This window comes from Gopherus evgoodei, chromosome 4 (genome assembly GCF_007399415.2).
Source record: "Gopherus evgoodei ecotype Sinaloan lineage chromosome 4, rGopEvg1_v1.p, whole genome shotgun sequence".
NCBI classification, from domain to species: Eukaryota; Metazoa; Chordata; order Testudines; family Testudinidae; genus Gopherus; species Gopherus evgoodei.
The window spans coordinates 102,922,095-102,940,332 of record NC_044325.1 but is presented as its reverse complement, the minus strand read 5'-3'; the positions used below and the strand labels follow the sequence as shown (position 1 = coordinate 102,940,332).

The 18,238-nt window shown below is 37.3% G+C and overlaps 1 protein-coding gene across 6 annotated transcripts in view; it reads right to left on the bottom strand.

Moving 5' to 3' along the window:
- Window positions 1-18,238, bottom strand: part of SBF2 (SET binding factor 2) — a 595,850-nt gene that overhangs the window by 123,257 nt on the left and 454,355 nt on the right. For all 6 annotated transcript variants that reach the window (XM_030560381.1, XM_030560383.1, XM_030560382.1 and 3 more), the window contains one exon: window positions 11,027-11,095. In XM_030560381.1, coding sequence (XP_030416241.1) covers window positions 11,027-11,095 — 69 coding nt within the window. The remainder of the gene's footprint in view (window positions 1-11,026; window positions 11,096-18,238) is intronic.

The window sequence follows — 18,238 nt, the reverse complement described above, 5'->3', positions numbered from 1 at the left end:
ATTGCAGAAATTGAGAATGGAAAACACTGGTACAAATGCCATAAAATGCAATATTATAATACCATGTAATTCATAAAAATCATCTCTGTGGAACAAAATGGGTTCAGAACTGGTAGGATGAAGTTATAAAGTCTTGGACTAAACAAAGATGCCGCAAAGATGACATAAAATTTTTTAACAGACATCTTTCATGATAGGGATGATGTGAACTTATGAAAGTGAGTAGGTGTGCCGCAGTACTCTGATTATCATAGAATTTGGATGTAAGTGATTTTGGTGGTCACAGAAGAGGGAGCTGCAATAATCAAAGCCTACACTGGAAAATGCTAGAGTAAATAAATTACCTAAGTGTCAAATCTGTGGCAAATGTGAACTATAATGGAGAGGCGATTGTAGGTGGACTTGCAGCGTACAGTATAATGAGGTATAAAACTCAACAGAAAATTGAAGACGACTCCAAGCAAAAGGATATTAGATGAGAAAGCGGATGATTAGATGGAGAGACACAATCACATATCAGATTGCTTACACAGAATAACCAACATCTTGGTTACATTAAAATCAAGAAAGACAAATATAGATGCCGATATGCTGATAGGGAGGGCTTAAAAGAGAGGCGGAACATTATAGAGTGAATGCTGAAATTAAATTGTGAAATAATATACTAGTTTTGATTTCCAAACTTACTGTACTCGTAATTAATTCTATATAACTGGCTGAGGTCATAAAAATTCTATAAATAAAGATGACTACAAACTATTCTGCATTTCATATTAATGGACAATGTGTTAGTTCCAAATCCTTCAGTCTTTTCTCAAGACTGATTCAAGAAAAACTCCCACTGACTCCAGCTGACGTTAACTGAAGTCACTTTGACTTTTGCCTGAATAAGTCTTGAGTAAGACTACAGGATGTCTCTAGTTTGTTCTCAGTTAACCCTTTACCCATCACCAGAGTATTCTAACATTCACATCCATTAGAAATTTAGCCTTTACTTTCCACAACAGGCCTTCATGCTTTTCAAATAGCAATTGATACAGATGAATAATTAATCTTTTATTTAATAGATTCTGTAAGAAAGAGATAACATACCAAATGGTTACATTCTGGTTCCTTGAGTGACTTGGAACTGGGTACCTCTTTGAGAAAGTGTCTAAGATGACAATATAGATATATGTTTAGAATGTGATATAGAGCCCTGGCTGTCCTGAACGTTATAATTTTTGAACTTCTTAGAGGTCCTATACCGTTATAACAAAAAGCTCCTCCGCCACAGCTGAATTGAACTGGTTATTTATTAAGGTCCATAAAGGAGATAAACTTTGTAAATTCTTTCAAGTTGTAAGGACTTCATGCCAAAGAAATGCTGTGTATAAGTCCTTACTGAAAGTCTTTAGTTCGGAAAAGTATATTCTTGTTCTCGTTTGGTCTAACAGATCCTATGCTATAAAGAATATGCTCTCTTCACTTTGAAAAACCAAAACCAAAACAGTATTGCTAATCTGTTATGTAACTATTGTTCTGGGAGATGTGTTGAACGTGTCCACTCCACTTCTGGTGTGGACATGCCCAGTGCACCAGAGTTGGAGATTTTTCCCTTAGCAGTACCCGCTAGGGCCTTTGCTGGCTCATGCTGCTGCATTATGGTAAAAAGGGTGAAGCCTCCCCAGGCCCTCCTCAGTTACTTCTTACCAGACATACTCCAATATAAAGGGATAGGGAGGTGGTTTGTGGAATAAACATGTGCAACACATCTAGAACAATAAGAGTTACAGAACAGGTTAATAATTTTTTTTCTTCGAGTGATTGCACAACGATTCCACTGCAGGTGACTCACAAGCAGTTCAATCCGGACATCAATTTTGGAGTCTACCTGAAAAATGAATGAAGTACTGCTCATCTGAACTTGCATTATCTTTGGAATGTTGAGCTATAGCATAGTGAGTTGTAAAGGCATGTATCAATGACCAAGTTGCAGCTCTACAAACGTCTATTATATGTACGTGAATCATAAGAGCTGTGGAAGTTGATTGAGAACTTGTAGCATATGCTACCACACTGTTTGGAGTAGGGACATTGACAATGTCATAGCACAGACATATGCAGGATGAAATCCAGAACAAAGTTCTGTGCATCAAGACTGGAAAGCCTTCCATCCTGTCTGCATCTGACATAAACACTTGGCCAGGGTACGAGTGCCAGAGTTGATGCTCCATTGCGTGATGAGATTGGTACTGAATACTCTACCTTGCCAGCAAATCCCCTTCTCTGATCTCCTCAGGGTATACGGGTATATGGTACCAGGAACCTCAATCATCTAGTGGAGCTAAGTCTCAGCTCCTTGGACTATTCCAGTCTCTTGTGTTTCTTCCTTGGCCTCAGGGGATCAGTGCTGATGTTCCCAGGCAGTGACTGGAGGGGCACTTCTCAGTGATGCTGAAGCACTTGTGTGCTCCTTGAACAGGAAGGCTCAGAAGGCAGATGCCTGGAAACCTCCATAAGGACGTAGCACGCTCTTGCCTCTCTTTCTTTGTTTGGGCTTAAAGTATCTATAATGTGACCCCCATCGAAGCAGCTTAGGCAGGTGGAAAGAGGTTGACTTACTGGTATCTCTTTTGCAGGTCTTTTGCAGCCATCACAAGGCTTAAACCCTCAAGACCAAGGCATATCCAGGTTCTGATTGTCAACACCCCACAACAAGAAGGAACCAATGCTCCAACAAAATAACAAAGAACAACAACAAATAAAACATATACTAAACAGTTAACATCTAACAAGAACCAACTATTCACAGAATGATAGGATAAATTCCCCATAAGGGGTGAGAATTTGCAGAAGCACAATGACATGCTCCGACTACCAATCATGGGCAGTAAGAGGAAACTGCAGGGTGGATGAGGTGGCTCTGCCCTTCATACCATCATACAGCAGCACAATGCCGCAGAGGGTGCAAATACTCCAACGGTACTTCTGAGGGAAAAATCTCTGACTCTCGTGTACCTGAAGTGGAACAGACTCAAAGAACAACCATCATAATTATTTATCTGGTGTCTCAGTATGCGTACTGTTTGTCCCATATCTAATAATTTATCACTACCCTTTTCTTCCTTCCAGCTCTCGTTTTACTTCTCACATTATGACTGATTTTGATAGAGCGATGTTTCTTTAAAATGCTTTCACTGAACTTTAATAGGCTACCCTTCTTGATCCAATAAGGAACCACCAGTAAATCCCTTCCTCAAATGCTCTGGAAAAAAGGATCCATGTTCTATAAAAGGTACCCACACATGCCAACCGAATACTTCTTTTGTACATTTTAAAAAGACTGTATCAGTGAAACAGGAAGTCTGTTTTACCCAATTCCATTACCAAAATACCAAAGTAAGCAACATCATGACAAAATACCTTGCCTGGGGACTCAATATAAAAATAAGAGTGGGTGGATGGGAATGTGGATGTACAAACAATGGTTCCAACTAAGAATTAACTTGCTAACACCAGTGTCCATCTTTGCAAAATATTTTTCCAATGTTTCACTATGAGATCTAGATTCAAAATTGTCATCAGTATCCAATTTAATTTTATTGGTGACTAGATGGCTCAAAAGTGGGAAAAAAATCAACAAAACTTAAAATGATACATTTGGATGAATCTGTTACAAGTAAACTTGTAGCTCTCTTGGCCAAGTGAACAATTGTTCAGGAGTGACACAAAATCTTGAACCACAAATGAGGTCAATTGCATAATTTAGTCATGTATTTCAATCTATGAAGTAATTAGTCACTGAAGTATCTAAATGTGTTACCTTAAATGGTATATGTTGATTTTTATGTAACATAGCCGAGACATGAGATAGCTTACTACATATCTCGTTTGCCAAAACAAGATAATCACTGACAAGTGCTTTAAATCAAGCCATTAAAAACATTAACTGATTCAGAATTCTAGATGGTACACTTGGGATACTGAATAGCAAGATCATCCTAGTCATCAACATTTACAAGAATACGCACTACAATGGAAAATTTAAAGCCCTAAATTTTCTATACAAAACAGATACATTTGGTTTTCTAAAGGGGAATGTTTTTCATTATGTTATTTTCTTTAATCATTTATGGGTGAATTAATATTCACTATTATGAATGCTGAATAATAAACTTCAAAATTAGGTCAATAATCTGTCATGTAATGTAATTTTCCATATATAGATGGTGCTATACAGGCTACTGCATATAATTCAAGATTAAATTATTTTAATTTAGAAGTCAAGCCTACATGAAATTCAAGCTTCTATTAAAAAAATTAAAAATCTGTTTTGTGGAAACTAGAAAATTCTTACTGGATTTTCATTGTCAGAATGTAGCATCAAAATGCCCCTGAGCCCCATCTCAGCAGGGGTAAGGGGTTGAGGGAGTAGGAGGATTGTTTGATCAGACTGCCAGGTGACAGACAAACCCTAAAGTGCTGAGAAAAATAGCCAAAGACAACATAGTATTTGCAATGGAACTTCTTACAGTACTTATGTTCCTAACTCATAGGAAGAAAACCCCATACAAATAGGAAAAGTATAACAGAAATGAGTTAATTACTTTATTAATCAATTGGGGCCTTATTCCTCTTGACTTCTATGGTTGCTTTGAGATCTTTTATGTTTGTAAGGAACTTTGAAGATAAGGTACCACACAATGTTAAGGATTATTATGAAAAAAGTAAAGGAAAATGTCCCATATACTGAAGCATTCTTCATGCAAGTCAGTTAAGAGAAATACTTCTTTGTATATCAACAAACATCTACCAGGAGAACACTACACCTTTTTTTGTTTTATACAACTCTATATTAGAAAACAAATAAAGAACAAATAACAGAGGGCATCTGCAAACCTTGGGCAATACATTTTTATCTTCAGGCATAAATAAGTTTTATTTATTTATATTGTTTAAAATTTAAACAAAATTCCGTAAGTATTACTAATGGTAAGTAAAAACCTTTTCTGACCCAGAGGCAAAAGATTTGTTTGCTTACATGACATTACAGTACACAGTGAAGAGGACTGCTGTCACAGATAAGTCACATTCTGTTAATAGCTTATGGTCTAGTGTGTTAAATGCTTTTTAAAAAGTATTGTGATTTTTTGTAGAAAAATGTTAAACCATTTTTCCAGCTCGCAAATATGTACTGACTTGTTGTCTATGAATTGAATACTATCACGTTTCACAATAGCTTAGTCTTTGGGCATTAGCTAGTGAAATTTTGGAATTTTACTGGACATCCCAAAAGCCAAAACCAAAGCCATAGCATGTTGCAAGTTGAAATTTTCTGTCTTATTATTTTAATTAAATACATGTAGTAACCCCCTAGAGTAAACGTCTCTTAGTAAGAGACATTAGGAGATTGAAAAGACCTAATAGATCACTCTGTTCACTCGATGCCAGGGCAAATTTGTTCTCTCCAATATATTTTTAATGCTTTTTTCAGTAGACTGTTAAATGTCTCAAAGGATGGAACTTTTAACACTTCATTGGAAAACATCCTATAGTCTAACAAATCACACCATTAAGTAAGTTTTGCGTGTTGGTCAGCTTAATTTTTCCTCTTCTTGTTTTCATTTATGATTCCAACACCTCTTTATGCCTATTTGGACTATCCTAAATAATGCTTCTTCTGCTGCAATATTTATATACTTTAAATACTTGTAGCTGTACAGCATTCATATATATACAGTAATGATTCCTGGAAAGTAAACAGAACAGTTACTGAGGAGTTGTCATCACTTCTGCTTTATGAACTAAACAAAGAGATAGCAAAGTAAACTTCTGGCACACTTCCAAGTAAATGCCTCTCCTGTAATAAGTTCAGCTCATCAGGTAATTCAAATGGATGCACATTATGAATCCTAATATTTCCTATGCACAGTACTTAAGATGTGGAATTGAGATGTTGGATTACTCCTTTTTACTGTTTGATCTGAAGGAAATGATGTTAATGATAAGATTATAATAGTTAAAGATGGAAAATTCCATTCCACTGCAATTTCAGGATATACTGGTATTATGGTCTCCAGATCCAGAGATAAATCAGATATTAAACTAGTACATTTGAGTTTTAGTTATAAGACTGAGAAGATATTTAGCAGTTTTGTAAATTTCATGTTTTTGAATTAAATTTTACAGCATCTCTAGATTTATTGTAGGGATTGTCTCACTGGTAATTCTTTTGGGATCCAGCCCCTTTGTGAACTAGTACAAATTGCACGAGACACAAAAGGGTACCTCTGGAACATGGCATAAAGTACAACAGATACCCATAATAAATCTAAGAATCCTGTTTACTCCTGGCCTCAGATTCTTCAACTATCATTAAGATTGTGCTGCTTGGATGGACAATTTCAAAGTGTATATAAAATACTTATTATATTTTATACTGAGGAGTGATAACAAAAACATTAAAAGAAGCAAAAAATTACAAGCACTACTATAACTTCCTTTATGGAAAATGTAAAAATAATCATAGTTCTTAATGGTAAACAGTGAACGTTCAGTTCAGGTATGGATTTTCAGCAAAATGTGTGCAACAGAATTAGAATGCTAATGGCCTCTGTATTAGTTTTTCCTGAAGAGAAATAAGATAATGAGAAAAAAAATCTATCCTATAAGAATAGTTAATAACACTGATTAGCAATATAGCAAGAAAAGCTATGACATATATTTGGTTTTAACAACAAATCTAGTATGTGTGTGCCAGGATACATTTTAATAAAAAAAAACAAAACCCTAAACAATTTTTCTAGCTTAGTTTGAATTTTGTACATCCCTTTGGGCTAATCACAGATAGCAACATGTCTAGCAGGAACCTGGAAAGCTTTTATTCTTCTAGCTAGGGCCACTATAAAGGGAAGTCCAGATGAAGAGAGGAGAGAATTTTTCAGCCTACCATCCATTAAGATATGAGGTCCTTGACAGGAAAACTCAGGTGAGGAAATAGGATGAGCAGCAGTATTTGTGAGCCAAACCTGCAGCCAAACCAGGGTTGCTTGCTCACCTGCCCCTCCAACAGAGCTCTGGGGAGTCACCACTCAAGCACGCAGCAATACCTTAGCTGCACTAATTTACTCTTCCTACAGAGCCTGTAATGACAGCCTTTAGGCATGCAGAAGCAGCCTATCCTGTAATACAGCATGGGTCAGATGACCTCCATTCCTAGTTATTTCCCAAACTCTGTCTGTCAGAGTTCCCACCCACTCTGAACTCTGGGGTGTGGGGACCCACATGAAACACCCCCTAAGCTTAATTCTACCAGTTTAGGTTAAAACCTGCCCAAGAAACAAATTCCTTTCCTTGTCCTTGGACTGGTATTGCTGCCACCACCAAGTGATTTACACAAAATTTTCAGGGAAGGGTCACTTGGAATCCCTATCCCCTCCAAACTATTCTTCCAAGCCCCTTTGCCCCCTTTAATGGGGAGGCTTGAGAATAATATACCAACCAATTGCCATAGTAATCTGAGCACAGACCGGACCCTTTGTCTTCAGGACACTGAAATCAATCAGGTTCTTAAAAAAGAGAATTGTATTTAAAAGAAAAAAAGTAAAAGATTCACACCTGCAAAATCAGGCTGGAAGGTAACTTTACAGGGTAATAAAAGATTTAAAACACAAAGGATTCCCCTCTGGGCTCAGCTTTACAGTTACATAAAATGGAATAAAACTACCTCTGTAGCATAGGAAAAATGTATACAAGCCAAAACATAATTTCTTGCCCTAATTACAATTTTTGTGGTTTGAGATGGATTATTCCAGGTATATTTTTAGATGTTGTATCTGCTTGGCTTCTCCCTCCGTTGGGAGAGGGAACAACAAAAGAGAACAAGAAACAAATCCTCCCCCACCCCAGATTTGAAAGTATCTTCTTTGGTCCTTGTCATAAACAGATAAGAAAAGTTAATAGCACAGAAGTACTTTATATCTCTTTGACTGTAAAGGGTTAACAAGAACAGTGAGCCTGGCTGTCACCTGACCCGAGGACCAATCAGAGAACAGGATACTTTCAAATCTTGAGGGAGGGAAGTTTTTGTGTGTGCTGTTAGTGTTTGGTTGTTGTTCACTCTGGGGGCTCAGAGGGAGCAGATGTGCAACCAGGTTTCTCTCCAATCTCTCCAATACAGGCTCTTATAAGTTCAGACTAGTGAGTACTAGGTAGATAAAGCGAGTTAGGCTTACGTTTGTTTTCCTTATTTGCAAATGTATATTTGGTTGGAAGAAGTTCAAATGTGCATTTGGCTGAAAATAGTTTAATTGTGTATTTGGCTGAAAGGAGTTCAAATTTGTATTTTTGCTGAAAGGATTTTAATTTGTACTTGTATACTTAGGCTGGGAGGGTGTTCCCAGTGTCTATAGCTGAAAGACCCTGTACCTATTCCATTTTTTTTAAATTTACAAAGATAATTTTTACTGTTTTTTCTTTCTTTAATTAAAAGCTTTTCTTGTTTAAGAACCTACTTGGTTTTTTATTCTGGTGAGACCCCAGGGGACTGGGTCTGGATTCACCAGGGAATTGGTGGGGAGAAAGGAGGGAAGGGGGAGAGAGAAGCTGATTTCTCTCTGTGCCAGGATTACTTTCTCTCAGGAAGAGTCGGGGAAGGGGAAAGAGAAGGAGGGAGGAAGGTGAATTGTCCTCTCTGTTTTGTGATTCAAGGAGTTTGAATCACACAGTGATCTTCCAGGGTAACCCAGGGAGGGGAAGCCTGGGAGAGGCAATGGTTAGGGAAAGGGTTTACTTTCCTTGTGTTAAGATCCAGAGGGTCTGGGTCTTGGGGATCCCCGGGCCAGGTTTTGGGGGGACCAGAGTGTACCAGGCACTGGAATTCCTGGTTGGTGGCATCGCTACAGGTTCCAAGCTGGTAATTGAGCTTAGAGGAATTCATGCTGGTACCCCATCTTTTGGACACTAAGGTTCAGAGTGGGGATTATACCATGACAGTCCTTCTGGTCAGGTGCCAACTAGGTTATTTGACTGTTTAACCCCTTACAGGTAAGGCAATTCAGTACAGCTGCCAAGGAGGGATTTTATGCTATTCATACATAAAGGTTGCTACCCTTCCCTCTATATTTATGACACCATCAGAGCTGCAGATCAGTTTGCACAACAATACTATACCACCAGGAACTCTCCTGCAGCCTCACAGTGCATCAGATGCTTGAGACTCCAAGCCTGCTCTTGATCCTTTTCCTCTTTATTCCCCAGCCTTGCCTGAGCTCATTCCAGTCTTGTCCTTGCCCTACTCTGATCTTGCTCCAGCCCTGTTACTGACCTGCTTACAGCCTTGCCTCTGCTTCCTGATTCTTCTTGGACGCTATCTGGCTTTGACCTTTGGCCTGCACATGGACCCCTGCTACAGTACTGTCCCTGGATTCTGATCACCTGGCTTTGACCCCTGGCTTGTACCTGATTTCCAGCTACAATACTGATCCTGATCTCGTTTCTGACCCTGACCTGTCCCCAGATCTTGATTCCAGTGCCACCCTTGGCACCGTCCCAACCCTACATACAGCTTTGACCTCCACTCCAAACACTAGGAATGGCTAGGAAGAGAAGCAGTGCCTGACAGTATTTGATGGTGTCCTCTCCTCAAAGTCAGAAATGGAGGACCACCACCAGGTTCCTGACACAGTGCAGCTCTCCAGAAACAGTATCAAACAAGTAATGGAGATGAGGAGGTTTTAAAAAATATATAGGTACCATTTTCCTAGGAAGAATGCCCATACACAGACCATGAGAGGTTAAGACCTATTTGTTCCAGTCCAGCACAAATTTTGAAAGACTCTAAAGAAATGGAAATATATTCTAAAAGTTCTATTAATCTTCCAACTCCAAATGGAATCCCTGTACTTAGACCCTCCAAAAGTTCCCCTGATGATCTGGCATACTAAACAACATTTTTAAAAAACAGATTAAATCTTAATTTTGTATAAAACATATAACCAAAATAAAAACTGCTTCTGCATTTTTGCCAAGGAATGTGGGTCTTACGAGGCATAAAACGGGGACAGTCACTTAACCTGAAGGTTAGATCTGGGAATAACAAAATTCTTTTTCTATTATGCAGCAACATCTGGTTTGTGCAAGTGACAGTCAGATTTCTTAGTTTTTCTCTTTAGGTCTGAAACATGGAAAATCATCATCCTTTCAACTTCCATACTCCGAAAGCTGGATAACTGTAGACCTATGCAATAAATATGACACTGACCAGAATAAAACTTTTTGTACAACCCAAAATAGATTTTTCCGATTTGCTGACAAATTCCACATAATTCTGGAAATGAACTGAATATTTTTTCTGATTTTTCAGTCATCTGGCAGAACTGAAAAATCAATTTGTTCTGCTCTAGTCAGAACCCCCATTACCAATCATCCCCCCTCATTCTTGGCCTGATGCACAGCCCGCTGAAGTTCACTGAAAGAGACTCATTGACTTCAATGGGCTTTTGCTTCCTACCTTTTAGGTTTTCTTCTGTTATCACTTCCATCCTTTTAGTGATCTAAATCAGTGGTTCTCAAACTTCATTGCACCACAACACCCTCCTGACAACAAAAATTACGACATGACCCCAGGACAAGGGACCAAAGCCTGAGCCTGCCCAAGCCTTTTCACTTGAGGCGGGGAGAAAGGCTTGAGCTCCAGGCGAGCGGCCTGTAACCTGATCCCCGCCACTCAGTACTGGAGCTGAAGCCTGAGCTCTGCCGTCCAGAGCTGAAGTCCTCGGCTTGGGCCCTAGCAATCCCATTAAAACAGGGTCCCAACTAGGGTGACCAGACAGCAAATGTGAAAAATCGGGGTGGGGGTGGGGGGTAATAGGAGCCTATATAAGAAAAAGACCCTAAAATCGGGACTGCCCTATAAAATCAGGACATCTGGTCACCCTAGCCCCAACCAACTTAGGGGTCCCGACCCAGAACTGCTGATCTAAAGAAATGAAAACATATATAAGAAAACAGTAATCAACTTAAATTAAGACCATTAAAAACTTACTCTGTAGAATGCAGTTGTCAGGGGCAGTAATGCTGCAGCAATGCTGTATTCTTCTGAAGTTGAACAATCCTTCAAGAAAAACATATAGAAAATAAGCAAAGTCATGATGACTAGCTGACAGCGTGAACCGCATTTATACATAATAGACAGACTGACCTTTTCCTTTTTGCTGGGGATGGGTGGATGCTCAGACTATTCTTTTCCAATTATATTAACTTTTGATTAGTCAGAGTTAAATAATTACTTTTACTTAATTTCGGCTTTTTTCTTATATATCCCTTTCTGCTCTTGTTGTTCCAACAGTGGTACCTTAACTGCTAGTCATAAGGGTAAGCCAATTCTACTCCACATATCAGCAACAAGGATGTGCTTTTAGAGATGGGTAGTCCACACATCCTTTTCTTAGGGGTTGAATATCATTCTTGTTGCACACTCCTGAGTAATAACAAGGCCATTAACTGACCTGAAGCATATTTATTAGGTTATTGCCAATGGTGAGTCTACAGCATAGTAGCATTAGGTTTCAACCACAACAAAGTCTGGTAATAATAACTGTAAACATACAGAAAAGCATTTCTATGAACTTTTGGTTTCAACTTAATTTTATATAATCATTTTGAAATTTTACATTGTAGAAATACAGTAAATAGGTGCATGTAACATACTTTAATTCAAAACTTACACAAGGAAATAAACAAGTACATTGTTCATAATCACTTTTATGGAATGAAAGTATGAGTCATTTTAGAGGGGGTTATTACTAGTCCATTGTAATTTAAATATTTTTCACACAGTTGATGAAAAGTTATTTCAAGAAACCACTATTTAAGCCAGCATTCATTTAACATGCTGGGACTGATTCTGATCTCACAACTATTTTATGCCAATATAATTCCACTAGCTTCAGTGGAGTTACACCTGACATACATCAGCATGAGAGATAAGAATAAGCCCTATCACATTTAAATCTATGACATTCAATTAACTATCATCATGGTGAGTCAAATGATAAATACTGAAGTACATTTACCAAAAACAAACTATACAAAAGAAAAATAGTAACTGTAAGTCTTCAAGGATGAGCGTCTTATATGTTCACATGTCCTGATGCCTTGATCCCATAAGTGGTGATATACAGAGGCTATGTGAAGAATAGTTTAAATTCTGAACTATGAAGCTTCAAGGACGCTTTATTTGAAAAAGGCTTATAACTACAGCAAAGATAGTTCACAGAATAAACACAATTAAGAACATAAGAATGGCCATACTGGCTCAAATCAAAGGTCCATCTAGCTCCGTAACCTGTCTTCCAACAGTGGCCAATGCCAGGTGCCCCAGAGGAAATGAACAGAACAGGTAATCATCATGTGATTCATCCTGTTGTCCATTCCCAGCTTCTGGCAAACAGAGATTAGGGACACCATCTCCAATAGCCATGATGGACCTATTCTCTATGAATTTATCTACTTTTTTGAACCCTGTTATAATCTTGGCCTTCACAACATCCTCCGGTAAAGAGTTCCACAAGCTGACTGTGCAATGTGTGAAAAAATACTTCCTTTTGTTTGTTTGAAACCTGTTACTTAGTAATTTGGTGATTCCTAGTTCTTGTGTTAAGAGAAGCAGTAAATAACACTTCCTTATTTACTTTCTCAACATCAGTCATGATTTTATAGACCTCTATCATTTCCCCCCTTAGTTGTCTCTTTTCCAAGCTGAAAAGTCCCAGTCTTATTGATCTCTCCTCACATGGAAGCCATTCCATATCCCTAATAATTTTTGTTGCCCTTTTCTGAACCTTTTCCAATTCCAACATATCTTTTCTGAGATGGGGTGGGCACATTTGCACAGAGTATTCGAGATGTGGGCGTACCATGGATTTATATAGCGATAATATGATATTTTCTGTCTTAGTTAATTGTATTTGATGGAGAAGAAACTCAAAAGATTTTTGTTTTGTAATGGAATTTGGATTTGTTTCTTTTGTTACCGCTAAGTTGTGGCAGAAGATGAAGACAATCCTTATGGATTGCATATTGTATTAACGAGAGAACATCATCTTTCACATGACAAGATCTTAGAAGATGAATGACACCACTGCAATGAATAGGGGCAAAGGTGGGAAGAAGGGTTTTTATAACTAAGTGTCAAATCCAACTCTCTTTACCTACACATGCAGAGCCAACAAAGTGAAACAGACTTTTGAGAGTAAGGTGAGCAGAATTTGTTTCAACCTCCAAAACCTCTTAACTTTCAGTAGAAATTTACTATGGAATAGCAGTATTGCCAACTTTCTGCTCAGTAGATTAGAAAAGGTAGGCAATTCTACTGCAGACTTCTACATGTGTAATGGCCACAAAACACTTTTAATGAATAGAGTCTTCTGGTACAGAATGTGATGCAAAGTCTTAACTCCCTTCACTACGCTTATGCCTGTGAATTGAAAAGGTCAGAAATTCTATTTTGTATAATACAATTAAATTAAATTGAAGCTCCTTATGTGAAACAATATAAGCAGACCTTATCCTGAACCCACTGGAGTGAATGGCTAAACTCATATTGACTTTAATGTGAGCAAGACTGGAACCAAGGAATTCTCTTTCATAAACTGTATTTTTAAGATATGCAAAAATTGACTTTAACCTTTAAGAAATTATTACCTCCAGGATTTTTCCAAAAGCTTTGAAATGACCTATTTTAAGAGAGGAAAAAACACTAACTGTATATAGTCTGAGAATGGCTGATTTAACAGTAAAATGTGACACTCAGATCTTTCAAAATAAGGATAAAGCAAAAGATGTCATGTCAAAGTAAATCAATCAGTGAGTGGACTGAAGAAAATAATGATCTTGTAATGGAAATCAACTTAAGGGAAACTAGAATTGATAGGTAGCTTAAGATTTAAAAAACAAACAATTTGACTTTTTAAGACTTTTTTTAAAAAATCATTAACAAACAACATTCAGTGAAAAAATAATGTGAAAGCAGTCCATGATACCCTCCCCAGTGCAATCTATTTCTGAAAGGGCTCTCTCTCTCTCTTTTTCAATTTTAAATGGACTGGATATTTTTCATTGGTCCTTTTTGCCAAAGTTGGAGAACCACGATAATACAACTATTTTTATAAGACAAATACACAGTTATATACTGGATAATGACTGGCATAAACATAACTTCCAGTAGCGCTATCTTTCTCAACTCGTTTCATGCTGACCATTACTGTTGAATACCTTCAATTCTATCCAAAGACCAGAGATCTGCTTATTTATTATTAATCTCTGATTAATCACCCGAATCCAAAATTATCTGAACTGTTCCTCTGCCAAATTTTTTATTTATACCTTCTTCCTGACACATTTCCTACCTTACAATTTGCTCTCAAATCAAACTTTTTGCAATTTAATCTGTACTACTAAATGCAGAATTTCAACTCTTCATCTGTATCCACAACTAGGAAAGCATTCTCCTCATCCCAGTAATCCTATTAACTTCATTGTGACCGCTTATGGGAATTGTTATGCACTTAATTGTTATACCTGACACGCACACATATCAACAGAGGACCGCTGTACACTGTTAAAGGGCCTTATCGTGCAGTTCTTTCTCACATAAGACATCGTAATTTAGTCAATGGGCCTATCAGTGTTAAGAACCACAGGACTGGGTCCAAAGTTGATAGAACCAAAAACTAATCTTTCAGGTAATTTTTTTCTAGTTGTTTGAAAAGTCCATGTGATTTTTAATACTTTTTTCATAACAAATACTTCAGTGCTATGTTCTCAATTCAAGAAGCCCAGTCATCCTGAGTAACACATCAATGTACACGCAGTTAAGAAAAAAAACAAAATTTGACAAAAGATTTAAGAGACAGATTTTAAAGGTGGTATATAAATGAATGCACACTTGTAAGCCTACATTTATGCACAGTTACCCGAGTTGTACTTGTAAATGAACTTCTAGTTGTCTAGATCTGTACCCTGTCTGAATGTGAACATGGCAACTGTGCATGGAAATATGGTTGTGTAAATATGTGCATTCTGCATACGCATCTCATACCAATTGAGAAAGTGGTCTTCATAGACTGAAAAAAAAAAAAGGATGCTGAAAAGCATGATAGATACTAAGATGAAGTCTTTCATTACTGTGATATGTGTCTGAGAACACTATGTAGTTGGTAAAATTATACACTGGTCCCACTCTTCCAGTGTCTAGACATAATGGAGTTCAGAAAGGAAAGTCTGGTGTGCCTTTCATTCTCAAACTGTGAATTATTTGCTATTTTGTTCTTGCACATACCTATAACCTTACTTTATCAGAATGTTTTGTGGTTTGACACACATATTTATGCAATGGTATGTGTATACGATACATGTCACATTTTTACCATTTCCAATTTAAGTTAATAAGATGACTCTACATTTAAAGTGAGACTATACATTTAAAAATTCTCAGTGCTTTACAAAGAAATACCTATTTTCCTTTTGTATATTTTATGGATGTGTGTCTAGATGCAAAATGATCTATGCTGATTGTTTCAAGTTGTCCATTTAATCTTTTGGCTCAAATTATTTTGTTGGAGTTTTGGCTTTTACCCAAAACATACACAAAAATATCTTTCTAAAACTGAGCAGTCTTAGAATACTCACCTAGAGAGCATTCAGTATTCCAAGAGCTAACATATGTCTAAAAGATATATATCACCACAGCACAGACAATATATGGTGCTTTATTTTTGCATTTTTACTTACAAACATGCAATTCCCCACATCTGGTATGTCAGCAGTACCCTCTACACTTCTCATGTAGTGGTATAATCAATATATATTTCCTTGTCCAGAATGTGATGAAAACATTAGACAATACAAGTAAAATGATCCCATTCCATGGTAAATTTTCCCCCCAGATACCTTCCTAACACTGCTGCTCCAAGTACTGTAAAATCCATTAACTATTCACTTGCTTTGTCGGAGCACATTAAAATGCCACAACTTAATGGAGATTATATTGGAAATTTTAGACACTCTTAATTACCTACATGCAGGTACTGTAAATGTCACCTAAGTACTGGTATTGTATGAAATGAATTCAGATTTGTGAGGGCCAGACCATCAGCAAAAAAATCTCCATGTGGTTTATCAGTGACAAAATATATGAAATGTTACTGATCATAGAATATTGCCTTTACCATCACTATATAAGGGGCTGACAAAAATTCCTGATGAGATGTTGCAAAGCAATGAAATTTTCTTTCTTAATTTTCATAGAATGAAGATGAGTGACATGGGGAATCAAGAATTATTCCTAGCACACAAATAGCCTTCCTATAAATAATGACAATTGATAATGAGATACGAACTCTTGTAGAAAACTGGTTTGATTCCATGCCCTGTTTAGTGAGAACCAAAAGTTCACTTTGTGGACCACAAATTTCTGAAGCTGCATCTTGACAGGAGGGTTAGAGTAGATGACCCTTGTGGTCCCTTCTAACCCTATGATTCTACGAAGCAAACTGGAAATTCAATGGCAGTTTCAAGTATATTAAAATGGAAGTCTTTATTGAATTAAATATGAAAATACTTAATAAAATCAGTACTGTATTCTTCCATTTACTTATTTTTTACATTAAATTTAATGTATTTTATGCTACCCTCAGATTTTCAATGTGCAGTACATTTTTTTAATGACACTATCTGTTTTGTAGAATTCACAGAGGGGAAGTTGGAGGTTTTGGCAACTTTCTGTAGGCAGCTGGAGCTTCTGAATCCGGAAGAAGGCAGGAGACAGTTTTGGCTTTTGGAACTTATTGGGAATTTTAGGCTTTTGGCGCTGGGATGGGGAGGCATCTCTTTTTCCCTCACCCTTATAGTTAGGGTCAGAGTTGACCTGCATTTTTGGGAGGCTTCAAATGCTACTTCCTCACTTCATCAGCCATTGACAACAACCTGCTAACCCCTCCTATTCTCAGTGGAGAACAGTTAATGAACAACCACAGGAAGGAAAGAGTTCCTGCTTGAGTTCAGGGGAAATACACACTCTAATTCAGCGAATCCTTTAAGCCTGTGAATAATCCTACTGACTTAAACAGGATAACTCATATTCTTAAGTGTTTTCCAGAACTTGGAGCCACAGTAAGCAACAATAAACTCCTAGGGATGTCAGTTCCCTTTCAGTCACATGACCTATAAAACTTAGGAGGGATATCTTCCATTGATTGGCCTATTCCTGTCTTTTTAAAATTCACTAACTCTATGAAGTTCTTCATTATCCAGCCATCTTAAAAAGTGTGGTGTTTTTAATAAAATAGGAAAATCTACACCACATTGAGATTTTCTATCACTGAAGGCAATTTTTGTCTCGTGTAACTATAAACTGTATCTACTTTAGACTGTATGCTCTTTGAACAGGAATTGTTTTCTCTACATTCTGTATAGAGCTGAGCACAATTTTGCTCAAAGTTCTGAAACAGTTTAAATAAATGCAATTAGCTGCAGTCTACATTGTTATATAACAGGGGCAGGTAACCTATGGCACGTGTGCCAATTTTCAGTGACACTCACACTGCCCGGGTCCTGGCCACTGGTCGGGGAGTTCTGTATTTTAATTTAATTTTAAATTCAGTTTCTTAAACATTTGAAAAACCTTATTTACTTTACATACAACAATAGTTTAGTTATATATTATAGACATAGAAAGAGACCTTCTAAAAATGTTAAAATGTATTACTGGCACTCGAAACCTTAAATCAGAGCGAATAAATGAAGACTCGGCTGAAAGGTTGCGACCCATTATATAATAAACATAACATATACAATATAAAGCCACACACTAATGAGCTACATGCCAGTTGTTGATATATGGTAAAATGTGTGTGTATAATAGTACAGTGTGTACACCTATACAAAATACTGGTACAGATCCTGCCGGGTGCTGATCACCTTTGTGATGTACCAAGTGCCTTGAATATCTATTGATTTTAATGAATGCCAAGAGTGTTCAGCACCTTGCAGGATTAGGCCCTTAATGCATAAAGACAGAAAAATGTGTGTAAGATTAAAGTGAGATATGTTAACCAAAGGAGTGAGGAAAGAACTGATAACTCACCATGAGTAGTGAAACCACAAGTGATGAGGACATACATTTCTGCAACATTGGCTATACATTCAGTCTGAAATCCTGGTCCTAATCAAGTAAATAAGCTCCCTCTAAGCTCCC